At 48.3% G+C, this 14,356-nt stretch overlaps 1 protein-coding gene across 1 annotated transcript in view; it reads left to right on the top strand.

Moving 5' to 3' along the window:
* Positions 1–14,356, top strand: part of ZMIZ2 (zinc finger MIZ-type containing 2) — a 100,483-nt gene that overhangs the window by 76,182 nt on the left and 9,945 nt on the right. Inside the window, exons 7-15 of the mRNA XM_035140137.2 lie at positions 347–526; positions 1,129–1,209; positions 2,219–2,390; positions 4,542–4,683; positions 8,392–8,602; positions 9,426–9,531; positions 10,114–10,271; positions 11,121–11,188; positions 11,830–11,898. Coding sequence (XP_034996028.1) covers positions 347–526; positions 1,129–1,209; positions 2,219–2,390; positions 4,542–4,683; positions 8,392–8,602; positions 9,426–9,531; positions 10,114–10,271; positions 11,121–11,188; positions 11,830–11,898 — 1,187 coding nt within the window. The remainder of the gene's footprint in view (positions 1–346; positions 527–1,128; positions 1,210–2,218; positions 2,391–4,541; positions 4,684–8,391; positions 8,603–9,425; positions 9,532–10,113; positions 10,272–11,120; positions 11,189–11,829; positions 11,899–14,356) is intronic.

The following is a 14,356-nucleotide window of genomic DNA, read 5'->3' as shown; positions in this document are numbered from 1 at the left end:
CACGACTGGACCTAATGGTCAGGGGTCCCTTTACCTAGGTGGACTAAAAGGAACTGCAAGACAAGAATGGGAAATAAAACCGAAGGATGGGAGGGAGGGAAGTCCAAGCTCGGCAGAGCAAAAATAGAATAGTTGAATAGATGGTAAATTGAGAAAATTTTGTTTGTTGTTATTTGTTGTTGTGTTTGTTGTTTATGTTTTGTTGTTTCTAAATGTTGTTTGGAATGTTGTTTCTAAATGTTTATTTGGAAAATTAATAAAAATCAGTGTGAAGAAGTATTTCCGTTTGTTAGTAAAGAAATAGTGTTGTGCCATCATAATTCTCTACCTTTGCTCTTTCTTCCAGGGTTATCCAGGACAGCAGTACATGCAGGGTGGCCAGTATCCCTCTCAAGCCGGACAATATGCCCCCTCTGCACCCCAGCCGTCTGCTCCGTCCCCTTCGTATCCTGGCCACAGGATGCCCATGCAACAAGGAATGAGCCAGTATCTCTCTGGCTCTGGCACCGGTGGCCCATACTATAAGGTACCCAGTTACTATGGAAGTAGCCAAGTTTCTCTCGGGATGCGTGGGAGAAATTCAGCCTCCTTGCAGAGAAGGAGAACCCCCAAATAGTAGTCATAAATGTGTCAGGAATAGATCCAGCGTAAGTGAAAGTGATGGAGAGGGGGCGGTCTGTGTGTCACTTTGGTTTGACCTATGGCACGGGAATGCTTCATCATCTGGGTCTGCCCTTTCCCTCAGTGCTTTAATACTTCCATCCCTACCTTTTTGCCCAAAGAGATGCTAAGAAAGTAATCCCCAGCAAAACTGGCCGCTCATCGCCTTTGTATAAAGGGGGTGAGGGGGGCGGGGAACAGCAGGCAGAAGAAAAGGGCTTCCACCAAGGTTAACCAGCAAACCAGGAGCGGAAATATGCCAAGAACCCCCCTCCCCAAGCAGCCATCCTTCAGGTAACAGAGCCACTGTGTCACTTAGCTAGATACCTCAACCAGAAGACGATGGGTAGATTCCCACTCCAAAGGGTTGAGAAGGGGAAGGGCTAAGGTAATTTTTTGTCTTGAGAATAAGGATGGACCAGGGAAGCACATTATTCTGGTACCAGTCTTTCGATTTCTCCTTTCCAGCCTACGGATCAGTTCAATGGTCAAAATGCCAACTTCAACGGAGGCAACTTCAACAGCTACGGACAGGCTACTATGAATGGGGTGAGTCTATGACTATTCTGCTCCTTCAAGACTTATCTAGGCATGTTGCAATGATGCGGACACCAGTTACTCATCTCTAGTATTTCTCAGGGAATTCTTTTGTGTTTCCCTAAGTTTTCCAAAGCCCTGATGGTACTCTTGGTGGTTGTAGTCCATACACTCAATAGGGATTCATTCCCCAGCTGCCAGCTGTCCTCTTTGGACTGATTTTTCTCTTGGTAAATCAGAGGGGGGCAACCTGCAGCCCAGGGGGTCTCATTTGGCCCCTTTTTCTAATTTTGTGGGGTCATGGACCCAATGTCATACAGGTGGCAAGGAATCATGGAATTGTAGAGTTGGAAGGGACCGCAAGTGTCATCTAGTCCAACACTCTGCAATGCAGCAATCTTTTTGCCCAACGTGGGGCTCAAACTCATGACCTTGAGATTATGAGCATCATGCTCTAAGAGTGTGGCAGAGAGAGAGAGAGAGAGAGAGAGAGAGAGAGAGAGAGAACTGGGTGCCAACCCACCACTGTCATATGGTCCCCAATAGCTTACCTCCCAAGGAAATTCAGGCCTTGAAGAAATAAAAGCTGATGTGCTAAACCATAGCTTAGCATGATTTGTATCAGTTAGAACAAACCACATGCAATCAGAGGGGAATTTGGAAGTTTTCACTTAACCTAAGTTTATCATGTCAGGTGGGCTGATAAACTGTGGTTAACAATAACTAGGATTAGTTTCGAACAAGTTACCTTCAGACCGCAATTACTGACTCGCCATTGTTAAGATTAATCCCAGTTCCTGGATCTGGACAACAAGGCAAACTGTGACCAATCAAAAGCAGAAGAAAAAGCTTCTATGCTCCTACTTCTGGTTTCATGGGATCAGCGGCAGCGCACAAACCCACAGCTCTCTGGGGCTCATTCCTGTTTGTACAAATCACACCAAACCAGGATTTAGTGGTATGTGGGAATGCAGTCACGCTGTCTCTGTCCATTAGCCCAATGTTTTGATTCTCCTTTCAGCCTGGAAGATCCATGCCTGGTTACCCCAGCTCCCCACTACCTGGGAATCCCACCCCTCCAATGACACCTGGCAGCAACATCCCCCCATACATGTCCCCAGGGCAGGACGTGAAGTCCCCGTTCCTTCCAGACATCAAACCCAACATCAACTCTTTGCATCCGTCTCCCTCTGGTAAGTCTTTCTTTCATATCGAGACCCCTGTGTTCTGGCTGCCAGTCATTAAACTAGGAGGGGCAAGCCTTTTAACTGAAGTCAACTTTCTCAAAAACAGTATGACGCCTTAGGCTCCTTCCTTTCTGAATCGTGTTGCAGTTCTCAAGAGCAAACGAGAATGCCCTTTGAGCCCCATCCCCAACACCAGCTTTGAACACAAAGACAGTATTGGTAGCTGTTGCGATCTTTTACGGGATTCCCTTCCTTGGGAGGTTCCCCAGAGCTCCAACCTGAGTGTAAGCCTGAATTATTAACAGCACTTCTGTTTGTACAGTCCTTTGGCGACTCTAGATGAGAAAAAAGTGTTATTATAATTTATTCTTGGTTTTATATTAACTTTAATAAAATCGTTCTGCTCTGCTGTGGAACGCTAAGCTTAAACCAAATGGCTTCACTGGACACTCACTGAACATGGGCTATAAGGCACCTCTTCTGCTTGGTACGCAGGAGGAATATCCAATCTCCTACCTACACTCTTTAGAAACTTTATACAATAGAATGTTGCAGTTTGTAGTGCTCCTGTTCAGAGTCAGCTGTACCCTTTTCAGGACATTCCATCCCACACAGTTCTCTGCTTCCTTCCTCCACTCCCTACCCCTGGCAACAATCAATCTGCTTTCTTTGGCCACTGAGCAGTCTGTCCGCATTGGGCTACTGCCACAATCCAGTGGGCTCCAGTTCCACAAGGAATAGGTCCCTCACCAAAGCACTTCGACAACAAGGGCATCATTGCCGAGGCAGTGAAATCCAAGCAAACCATGGCTAAGCACGCAGAATCTGTCTAGCTCAGAAGATGATCCATGACTCTTTGACTTGGGTTTGGGCCTTTTGGTGCCATTGTTCAAGAGGACCGGGTGATGGTGGTTCTACCAAGGTCATCCTCAGAAGCTTCAGGAGTTCTGCAGCAGGTCTCAACCCAGAGGGCTCCTCAAGGACTGGTTTTAAGAGGACCCTGCCTTCTCAAGTTCCCTGATCTATGAGGTGTCTACTTCATCCTCCAAATCTACTACCAGATCAGGACTAGGCCCGACAGCTGCTTTAGCCATGAAGTTCCTCCCTTCAGGTTCCTCCTCCCTGAAGGTTTCTTGTACTTCTCGAAACCCTGGGGTTCCCATGAATGGTGGGGCTGATTTGGCTAAGTAGGGAGAACTGAGTTCACACATGCACACAGGGAGGTGGCGTTTTTTTGACTCAACCAGCCATCAGTTTGTGCATTTAGGAGAGTGGCATGGTAAAGTTTCTCTTGATGGCAGGACTTCACACGGCATGTTGGGAGGGGTTGAAAATATTAAACATGAAGGATTCAGGTGATGTTGACATTTAATGTTTGAATTTAAATTTGTTATGTAAAACTCAATAAATATATATATATATTTGAAAAGAAAGCATTAAACACACGCAAAAAAACACCACACACTTTCCTGTATATAGAAAATGCATGTCAGTGAGAGAGGTTCAACCCCAGCCTTCTCAACGTGCTGTTTACATTTTGAAGTGGGGCGGCCGTTTTCATGGAATGGCATTAAAAATATGATTCCTTCCCCTTTACCTCCCCCTTGCCACACTCCCCCCTCCCCGGTCCCATAGCCCAAAGTGATTCAGCCCAAAACAAGCTTTATCGCTTGATTCTGCTCCAGATTCGGGGGAAACAGCAGAATTTCAGTGGTTAGAGGATTCCACGGCAGTTCAGAAGTGGCAGTTGGGTGCTTGGCCCCCGTGGGGGGGGGAGGGCGCCTGCGGACCTCATTAATATGCAGTGGGTACAGTCTGGGGTGGGGTGGAAAGGAGGGCAAGGAGTTCCTCCCCCCCTCCGCAGCCCCCCCAAAATGCTTGGAAAGTGGAGGGTCGTGAGGGAGGGGAAGGCTGGTGAGACCCCTGGAGCCACAGAAGGAGCATCAATCAGGCCTCTTCTCTGTGGCACCTGCTTCCTCATCCCACCTGCCAGGCATTTGCTTTGCCCCCAGGCACACAACGTCCCTTACGGCATCCCCGGCTGCCGGATCAAGCTGGCCTCCGCACCGGCCTTGGTGCCCCTGCGATACCTCACGGTGCCCGTTGCCTTGCGCCACCAGCCCGCCGCCAACCCTCTCTCTCATCTCGCCCTGCCAGGAAACCCTTGCGACGAGCTGCGCTTGACCTTCCCCGTGCGGGACGGGGTAGTGTTGGAGCCCTTCCGCCTCCAGCACAACTTGGCTGTCAGCAATCACGTCTTCCAGCTCAGGGACTCGGTTTACAAGACTCTGATGCTCAGGTGAGAGAACCGCCCTCCTCCTTTTTCCCCCTATCGCTGTTGTGCTTCCTGCGGAGGAGCTCATTTCCTCCCACTGACTCCAGAATGTAAAGGGACGTGCAGCCTTTCCCCCTCTCTGGCCTGGGAAAGGGGCCTCTGTAGCCATTACTGATAAGCAGGGTGGCATTTCGAGATGGAAGAGCAGATCCAGGATACAGGTGTGCCTTGGAAGGTCACCAGGAACGCTCTCTGTTGGGAACAGAGAAAGCATCCGTGCTTCAGAGTCTGCACAGGAACAAAGAGAGGAACTGGCTGTGACCCAGAAAGGTCTTTCTTGTTCCTTGGGCCTCTTCAGCTCCTTAAGACCAGAGAGCCCCCTATTTCCCTGTATCAGGCTGTGGTTCCTTTGGCCCTCCAGATGTTGTCAGACTCCAACTCCCATCAGCCCCCAGCCAAAGTGTTCAATGCTGATGGATCATGGGAGTTTGAGTCCAACAGCATCTGAAGTGCCAAAGGTCCCCGACCCCTGCACTAGACCATCCAAGTACTCGGTTGCACACATACCTGGAACACAGGTAGTCTGAAAGTGTGCTGAGTCTTACATCGGAAAGATTGTAAGACATTCTGGGCAGCCATTCACCACACTTTTAAAAGAAACAGTGGGTTATTTAATTGACTGGTTTTTGTTCTTTGCAAGGGGTGGAGGTAGCAAGTTCACCATCTGTTCTGAACCTCCAAAATAGGTCTGGCAGTAAGTTCCAAAACTGATCCTCAGTTTTATCTGGGGAAAGGCCCTATAGCTCAGTGGTAGAGCCCTGCTTTACATGCAGAAGGTCCCGGGTTCATTCCCCAGCATCCCCAGATAGGGAGATGGCACAGTCTGAAAGCCTGGCGAACTGCGCCTGCCAGGCAGTGGTCTGACTCCATATCTAAAGTATCTTCCTGTGTTCCCAACGTTCCTAACTTGTCAGAGACAGAACTGAAAATCTTAAGAGGTGAGAAAAGAAGGGGGGCATCCAGACTCAGTTGGGGGGAAAGAAGATAAGGGAAGAGGGCTTTCACATCTGTAGCCAGAAAGAGATCTGCATTGAACATTCAACAAAGGCTTCTGAGACGCTCATTTCTGAAGTTTTTCCTAGCCATTGTTTGACTAGCATCAGACTTCCAGTATCAACCACTCCCATTTTGGCTGCAGCTCCATGTTTAATTTGAGTGGCACCTTCCCAGTATCAACAGTAACTACCGCAGGTTATAACTCTGGTGGGCCAAACTGGCTTGGGGGTAAGCTTCCCCAAGTTCACTGTTGTTGTGGAGCCACAGACTGCCTGCGTCGGGGCACGTACAGGATCAAAAGCCCCACTTTCCCACATACAGTGCTGGGTAAAAGTATTTGATCCCCTGCTAAATTTGCCCGTTTGCCCTCTGATGAAGAAATGGCCAGTCCATAATTTTAACGGTAGGGTTATTGTAGCTGTGAGAGACAGAATAACAACAGGAAAAACCCCAGATACCCAGAAGACAAAGGTCAGAGATTGATGTGCATTATAATGAGTGAAATAAGTATTTGATCCCCTATCAACCAGCCAGATGTCAGGCTACCTGGTATCTTCACTGCATGTAACGAGCTGAGATTAGAAGCACCTGCTGTAAGGGAGAGGTCTTACCTGTAATCCCAGCTCGTTACAGCACCTGTACAAAAGACACCTGTCGACAGAAGCAATCAATCCAGAAGATTCCAAAGTAGCCACCGTGGACCAAGACCAAAGAGCTGTCCAAGGATGTCAGGGAGAAGATTGTAGACCTGCACAAGGCTGGACTGGGCTACAAGACTATTGCCAAGCAGCTTGGTGAGAAGGTGACAACAGTTGGCGCAATAATTCGCAAATGGGAGAAACACAAAATAATTGTCAGCCTCCCTTGGTCTGGGGCTCCATGCAAGATCTCATCTTGTGAAGTTGCAATGTTCATGAGAACGGTGATGAAGCAGCCCAGAACTACACTGGGGGAACTTGTCAATGATCTCAGGGCAGCTGGGACCATACCCGGTAGTCACCATGAAAACAGTTGGTAACACACTACGCCGTGAAGGACTGAGATCTTGCAGAGCCTGCAAGGTCCCCTTGCTCAAGGCAGCACATGTACACGCCCCGCTGCAGTTTGCCAATGCACATCTGAATGACCCAGAGGAGAACTGGATGAAAGTGTTGTGGTCAGATGAGACCAAAATCGAGCTCTTTGGCATCAACTCAACTCGCCGTGTTTGGAGGAGGAGGAATGCTGCCTACGACCCCAAGGACACCATCCCCACTGTCATACATGGAGGAGGACATATGCTTTGGGGGTGTTTTCTGCTAAGGGGACAGGACACCTCCACCGCATCGAAGGGACGATGGACGGGACCATGTATCGTCAAACCATAAATGAGCACCTCCTTCCCTCAGCCAGGGCATTGAAAATGGGTCGAGGATGGGTATTCCAGCATGACAATGACCTAAAACACACGGCCAAGGCAACAAAGAAGTGGCTCAAGAAGAAGCACCTTAAGGTCCTGGAGTGGCCTAGCCAGTCTCTAAACCTTAATCCCATCGAAAATCTGTGGAGGGAGCTGAATTGCCAACAAGGATTTTGCCACCAAGTACTAAGTCATCTTTTGCAAAGGGATCAAATACTTATTTCACTCATTCTTTTGTCTTCTGGGGGTTTTCCTGTTGTTATTCTGTCTCTCACAGCTACAATAACCCTACCATTAAAATTATGGACTGGTCATTTCTTCATCAGAGGGCAAACAGGCAAATTTAGCAGAGGATCAAATACTCCCCCCCCCCCCGCACTGTAGAGGTAGATTATCTCATCAGCCTTTCAGTTGTGGAATTTCCTTCACCACAGAGGTGAAGATGCACCTCTTTACCCTAGTCTTCAACAACTGACCACCCTATACCGTCATTTGTTTTAAACTGATTTTAATATTGTATTTTAGAATTGCTCTGGGACCTTATGGTGAAGGGTGGTTAATAATTCAAACTTAACAATCATAATAATTTGCCCCCTTGGCTCTGAAGAACTTCTCTCTGTCCCCTTCCTACGTAGAGAAGTTTTTCTGGCGTTCCCAAGGAGAAAAGCTTAAAAAAGAAACATGCCAGACTTTCTGTGTCTTGAGAGATACTTGCTTTGTCCCTGTCAGCCCTAAATCCATAGTATAGGGATGATTTGCATCAATAAGGTTTCAATCCCCAGCATTTCCACAGGGAAGGACCTGTGTCCAGATGGAGCAATGCTTGCAGCCAATGGTCCAACTTGCTATAAGACAGTTTCGTATGTTCCTGCAATGAGCCATGGCCTTCAGAAGGGGTAGGGATGTTCCCTTGGGGGCCTTTATATGCCACGGGCGAATCGGGCAGCAGCAAAAATGAGTGGAGCAACACATGCAAATTTTACATTTGCACAGAAGGCTCACTCACACACCCCTCCACCCAGGAGGCATTATCAATGCAAGAGGCACCATCAGATTTCAAGGACATACCCCATGCATGAGATGCAGAGCAGGGGCAGCGAGAGGGGCAGCCTAAAAGAGTGAGCACATGGCCTGAGTGGAGTTCTGAGGGCCAGATAGAGAAGACTAGAGGGCCCTCCTCTTTATTCTCAGGGTCTTGCATGTGTCGCTGGTGGGCTTCCCAAGGAATCAGCGTTTCGTTGCTGTTTTTCGAAATGAGTTTCATTTGCTTTCCCCAGGCCTGACCTGGAGCTGCAGTTTAAATGCTACCACCACGAAGACCGACAGATGAACACCAACTGGCCAGCCTCAGTGCAGGTCAGCGTGAACGCCACTCCCCTGACCATTGAGCGGGGAGACAACAAGACATCGCACAAGCCGCTCTACCTAAAGCAGGTGTGCCAGCCTGGCAGGAACACCATCCAGATCACCGTCACCGCTTGCTGCTGTGTAAGTTGCCTCTGGGATTCCTTCTCTCCCCGACGCTCCCCGGGGATCTCTTGTTCCCACAGCTGCATGGAGCCCACTGTTGAGTTGCCTCTGTTTACCCAGGAGAACACCCTGCAACTGTGCCTTCTCTTCAAATTCATTGTGGGCATCCGCTAAATACTTTGAAAGTTCCTATGGCCATGTAAAAATGCTGAGCCCTTGTATGAGAATTAGCCAAATGCTCTCAGTTAAGGCCACTATACCTCTTTAAACAGTCATGGCTTCCCCTCCAAGCATCCTGGGAACTGTAGTATGTAAAGGGTGATGAGAGTTGTAAGGAGACCCCTTTTTCCTTCACAGAGCTACAATTCCCAGAGTTCCCTGAGAAGAGGGATTGATTGTTTAACCACTCTGGGAATTGTACTGCTTTTTTTGGGGGGGATAAGAGTCTCTTAGAAGTGCTTGGTCCCCTTAACATACTACAGTTGCTGGCATTCTATGGGGGAAGTGATGGTTGCTTAGGTACAATAGTGCTTTCAATGTTTGTATGTGGCCTCAATGGTGCATTTTGCACATACCGGTAGCACATTCTCTTCCAGCTTGCCGTGCAGGAGCGGCGGGTGGCAATGCAGAGCCCTGAAGCTCACAAGCAGTATAGGACAGCCATAGATCGCCCTCTCCCAGGGTTGCTCCTCAGCAGCTGCTAGTCAAAGACGTGCAGCCTCTGTGGATTTGTTGCTCTGAAGGGAACGAGACCCTCTCTTTCCTATTCGCTTTGTTCATGCCATGCATGGAATCTTCCCAGACAGAGCTGCTAACCTCTTTTCTCCTCCTTTCTCCTTAGTCCCACCTCTTCGTCCTGCAGCTGGTCCACAGGCCCTCCGTGCGGTCCGTTTTGCAAGGCTTGATAAAAAAACGGCTTCTGCCAGCGGAGCACTGCATCACCAAAAGTGAGTTATGCGCTCAAAGAGCATAAGGAGAACCTGCTAGATCTGGATAAATTCCCATCCAGCGCAGCATTCTGTTTGCACAGTGGCCAACCCACGGGAGGCTCGCAAGTTAAGGCAGGAGTGCAACACACTCTCCCTGCTTGTGATTCCCAGCAAACTGGCATCCGGAGGCTTACTTAATACTGGAGGCAGGCCTGTGTGGCGGAAAGGGGGGCAACCTGGTACATTTTCCCCGGGCCTCGGAAAGCTAGGCTGACCAAGGGGCCCCTGCCAGGGCCCTGCTGGGCTTACACTGTCATGTCAAGAACACCCTGTGCCTCTCTGCCAACTGGGGTATCCCACTCCAGCCGTCAGATGTGGGCCTGACTGGAGATAATTGTGGCTGGTAGTTATTCGTAGCCTTATTCCTCCATGAATTTGTCTAAGCTCCTTTTAAAACTGTGTGGTTTGCCATCCATCACTACATTTCGTGGTAGCGAACTCCATAGTTCAGCTGTGCTCTCTCCTGCCTATGAATTTTGTGATGGAGGCCAAAGAGCCCCGCTGTTTGCAGCAACGTCCCTTTTCCTTCCCAATACTTAGTAAAGCGAAACTTCAGCAGCGGCACAATCCCTGGAACTCCAGGTCCAAATGGGGAAGACGGAGTGGAGCAAACGGCCATCAAGGTGTCTCTGAAGTGCCCCATTACTTTTCGGAGAATCCAGCTTCCTGCCAGGGGTCATGATTGCAGGCACATACAGGTGAGTCTCAGGTCATCCAGCCTTCCTTCCCATTCTGCTGCATCATTGCAGCCACATAGAATTGAGCCCCACCAATGATACTGTTATCTCCCGCTGCCCCTCCAAAGTTTGCAGAGTGGCTTCTGAGCCTGTGTGATCTCCCATCTAGGCAGCAACTGAACTGCCTCTTACACTGTCAGGCCATTTTTTAGATAGCTAGAGTGGGGAGGAGGTTTGCTGTCACTCCAAAACTAGGGGTTGTGCCCTGCTAACGCCTGCTGAGAGTAGACCAAATAAAATTAATAGACCTAACCTTGCCATGCCAATTAATTTCAGTGGGTCTACTCTGAGGGATGCTTGCACACATTTAAAGCACATTCAGCATTTGGCACAGAATCCTGGGAACTAGTTTGTTAATAAGGCAGAGGACCTTCTCAGTAGTGCCACCCACCCTGTGGAATGCCCTCCCTTCAGATATCAAGGAAATAAACAACTATCTGACTTTTAGAAAACATCTGAGGGCAAACCTGTTTAGGGAAGTTTTTATGTTTTATGTTTGATCATATTTTTAATATTTTGTTGGGAGCTGCCCAGAGTGGCTGGGGAAACCCAGCCAGGTGGGCGGGGTAGAAATAATAATAATAATAATAATAATTTTGCTAAAAATTGTGGCTCTGCAAGGGGCAAACTACAGTTCTCAGGATCCTTGGGAGCAGGGGTTGCACTGTCAGTGTGTATGTGTGCGTGTGTGTGTGTGTGTGTGTGTGTGTGTGTGTGTGTGTGTGTTTGCAGCCTGAGTGTGACTAATGTTGGATACATTTGGGGAAATCTACATCTTCTTCCCAACCAAATTTCCTGTCTTTTGCCCAGTGCTTTGACCTGGAATCCTATCTGCAGCTGAACTGTGAAAGGGGGACGTGGAGGTGTCCTGTTTGCAAGTGAGTATTTGTGGGTGGGGACCGTGACCTTTGCATGAGTGGGTGGCATTATGAAATGCAAGAATGTAGTCAGCGAAGCAGCATAAGCACCCGGGAAGAGCCCTCCTGGATCAGACTAGCCACTCAAAGCCCAGCATCCTGTTTTCCCATAGCGGCCAATCAGATGCTTCTTAGAAACCCACAGGCAGGGCATGAAGGCAGTAGCTCTCCCCTATTAGCTACAGTGCTACTCACCTGCTGTGCCACTCTGGCAAGATGCCTCCCTCTCTCTGCCCTGTCTATTCCTTGTGCCAAACATCTGCTAAACTTCAGTAATAGTGAACAAACCATGGGGACTCGTGTGGGACATGGAGAAGGGGAAAGAAGCAGTTGAAGAATCTGTATGTGTGTGTCAGAGACGAGGAACCTGTGGCCCTGCAGATGTTGGGCTCCCAGTCCTCATAAGCATCAGCCAGAATGGTCAATAGTCAGGGATGATGGGAGTTGTAGTCTAGCGCCACCTGAACAATCGCAAGCCCCCACCTTCAGTATATGTAGTCAGAAGCATATTGCAAGCCCCCAGCCTTTACACTTCTCTGAGCAGTGTTTGTTGCTGCCACCGCTATTACTACTAACTATTGTACTCTTTGCTTTGTTCTCAGTAAAACAGCCCTGTTGGAGGGACTCGAAGTGGATCAGTACATGCTGGGGATCCTAATCTACATTCAAAAGTAAGTGTCCATTCAGAAAAAGTGACCAGCTACCATCAGATTCAGATTTGTGTGTTTGTATTTAGACTTCAGACCATTTGCAAAGCAAAAAAATAAAAAGTCAAATCAAAAGGAACTGCATATCCATATAAGACGAGTTAGCAGAAATAAAAGTTACACAAACCAAAATAAAATGTAAATATTTAAAAAACAGACAGGCTTAAGATTCTGACTGTCCTGACCCAAAATCCCTAGCATCAAGTAATTTAAGTGGGAAATGCGTCGTCTTTGCAGTTGTGTGTCTATGCTTTCCACACAGTAGACAGATTACAGTCTCCTTGTGTATTTCCTTAAAATCTGACCCAGATATTGTTCCTTCAGCACGCTGTGCAAAGCACACTGTGTAATAATACGTGCAAGATTTTCACCCTTTTCAAACCACAAGGACAGGTACCGTACGCCCAAAATAGGGCCTATAATTATAATAGTACGGGCTTTTCACCACCTGAGGGCAGCCAAGTGCCAGACCCCTCCCCAGCCTATTACCCCTTCCTTTGTGATTTTGTTGCGGTTAGACAAAACCTGCTGTGTTGGGATAGGAACGGAACGAGAATCCAGGTAGGGAAAGGGCTTAGATCAGGGATGGGGAAACCTGTGGCCATCCATATATTGCTGCGCTACAACTCCCATCGCCCCTGACCATTGACAGGGACTGATGAAGTTCATTCATATCTAGAGGGCCTCAGCTTCCCCACCTCTGCCCTGGGTAAACTTGCTCATCACTGAGACCAGAGGTTTTGGAAACAAAAGAGGCAGTCAGCAGAGACCCATTTTGAAGAGAGTGCCAATGCAATGGGGTGTCTTGTCAGACGAGGACAGGAGAGGAGAGGTCTGGGTTGAATTTCGTGCTCAGCCAGTTAAGCAAACTACAGTCATACCTCGGGTTGCGGCCGCTTCAGGTTGCACGTTTTCGGGTTGCGCACTGCACCGAAACCAGAAGTTCCGGAGCGGGTTACTTCCGGGTTTCAGCGCTTGCGCATGCGCAGAAGCACTGAATCGCAACCCGCACGTGTGCAGATGCAGTGCTGCAGGTTGCAAGCGCTGCGGGTTGCGAACGTGCCTCCCGCACAGATCACGTTTGCAACCCAAGCATCCACTGTACAAGAAACTTTGGGCCAGCTGCTGCCTCTTCTTTCCAGGGTTATTGTGAAAGATTATTATTATTATTATTATTATTATTATTATTATTATATTTATTACCCCGCCCATCTGGCTGGGTTTCCCCAGCCACTCTGGGTGGCTTACAGCACATAAAAAATTGTGAAACATTAAACATAAAAAAATTTCCTGATACAGGGTTGCCTTCAGAAAATTGTGGAAATTTTGAAGCAAATTTGTATTCTGGGTCAAGGTATAGGCCTGAACAGAGAAGGGTCATTCGGGTAGGACTCTTGAGGCAGAAGTCTATGGCCTTAGCAAAGTGAGTGACCCCAACTCCAAAAAGGGTCACTCACCACATTCTGAAGTCAATGTATATTAACCTCTAAGAGGCTCCCCAATAAAGCTGGTAAGTCCAGAGTCTAAAATTTATACCAGCCAGAAAGCATTCCGAGAGGCAGAGTTTGGGGACTGGTCGCCCTGTGTCAAATCCTTGCTGAACCCCGGCTGAGTCACTGGACAGCCGCTGTCCTCAGCCTGACATCCTCCACAGTTTCATTTATTCCGTTTATATCCCACGCTCTCAGGCAGCTTACAGTAACAAGGCACGATTACACAGCCCTCGAAGGCAACACAAGACGCACACAATTGGGGGGGGGGAGCCAGTCAGCTCTAATATTGCAAGCACAGAACCTGAGGGAGCTCAGACTTTCAGAATATCAGTCATAAAGGTTCACCATGAGCAGATAAAAAATGCTTTGTAATGGTTTCTGTACTATTTTTATTATATTATTATTACAACATTTATATCTCTCCTTTTTTCCAAGTTGCTCAAGGTGTACACAGGTCTCCTCCCCTTTTCTTTCACAACCCTGTGAGGTAGCATAGGCTAAGAGATGGTGACTGGCCCAAGGTTGTCCAATGAGCTTCAGGGCTGAGTGGGGATTCAAACCCCTGTCTCCCAAGTCTGGGTCCAATATTCTAACCACTATACCACAATGGCATTACTATTATTTCCTAAATTATCCCTGCTTACCATTGGAGCCACAACTGACAAGCTTTGCCATTTGCCCTGCTTCCCTGATCTTGTATCTCATCCTGTCTTGTACCCAAGTCAGACCATTGGTCCATCTAACTCAGCATTGTCTACACTGACTGGCAGCAGCTGTCCAGGGTTCCAGACAGGAGTTTCTCCCAGCCCTACTTGGAGATGCCAGGGATTGAACCTGGGACCTTGTGCATGCAAAGCAGATGCTCTGCCACTGAGCTGCAGCCCATAAAGGAGCTCTAAGCAAGCTGTCTCTGGCTAACCTGAGATATA

This window comes from Zootoca vivipara, chromosome 15 (assembly GCF_963506605.1).
Source record: "Zootoca vivipara chromosome 15, rZooViv1.1, whole genome shotgun sequence".
Classification (NCBI taxonomy): Eukaryota; Metazoa; Chordata; class Lepidosauria; order Squamata; family Lacertidae; genus Zootoca; species Zootoca vivipara.
Note: the sequence above shows the minus strand (reverse complement) of the source record. Positions and strands in the feature narration are given on the sequence as shown.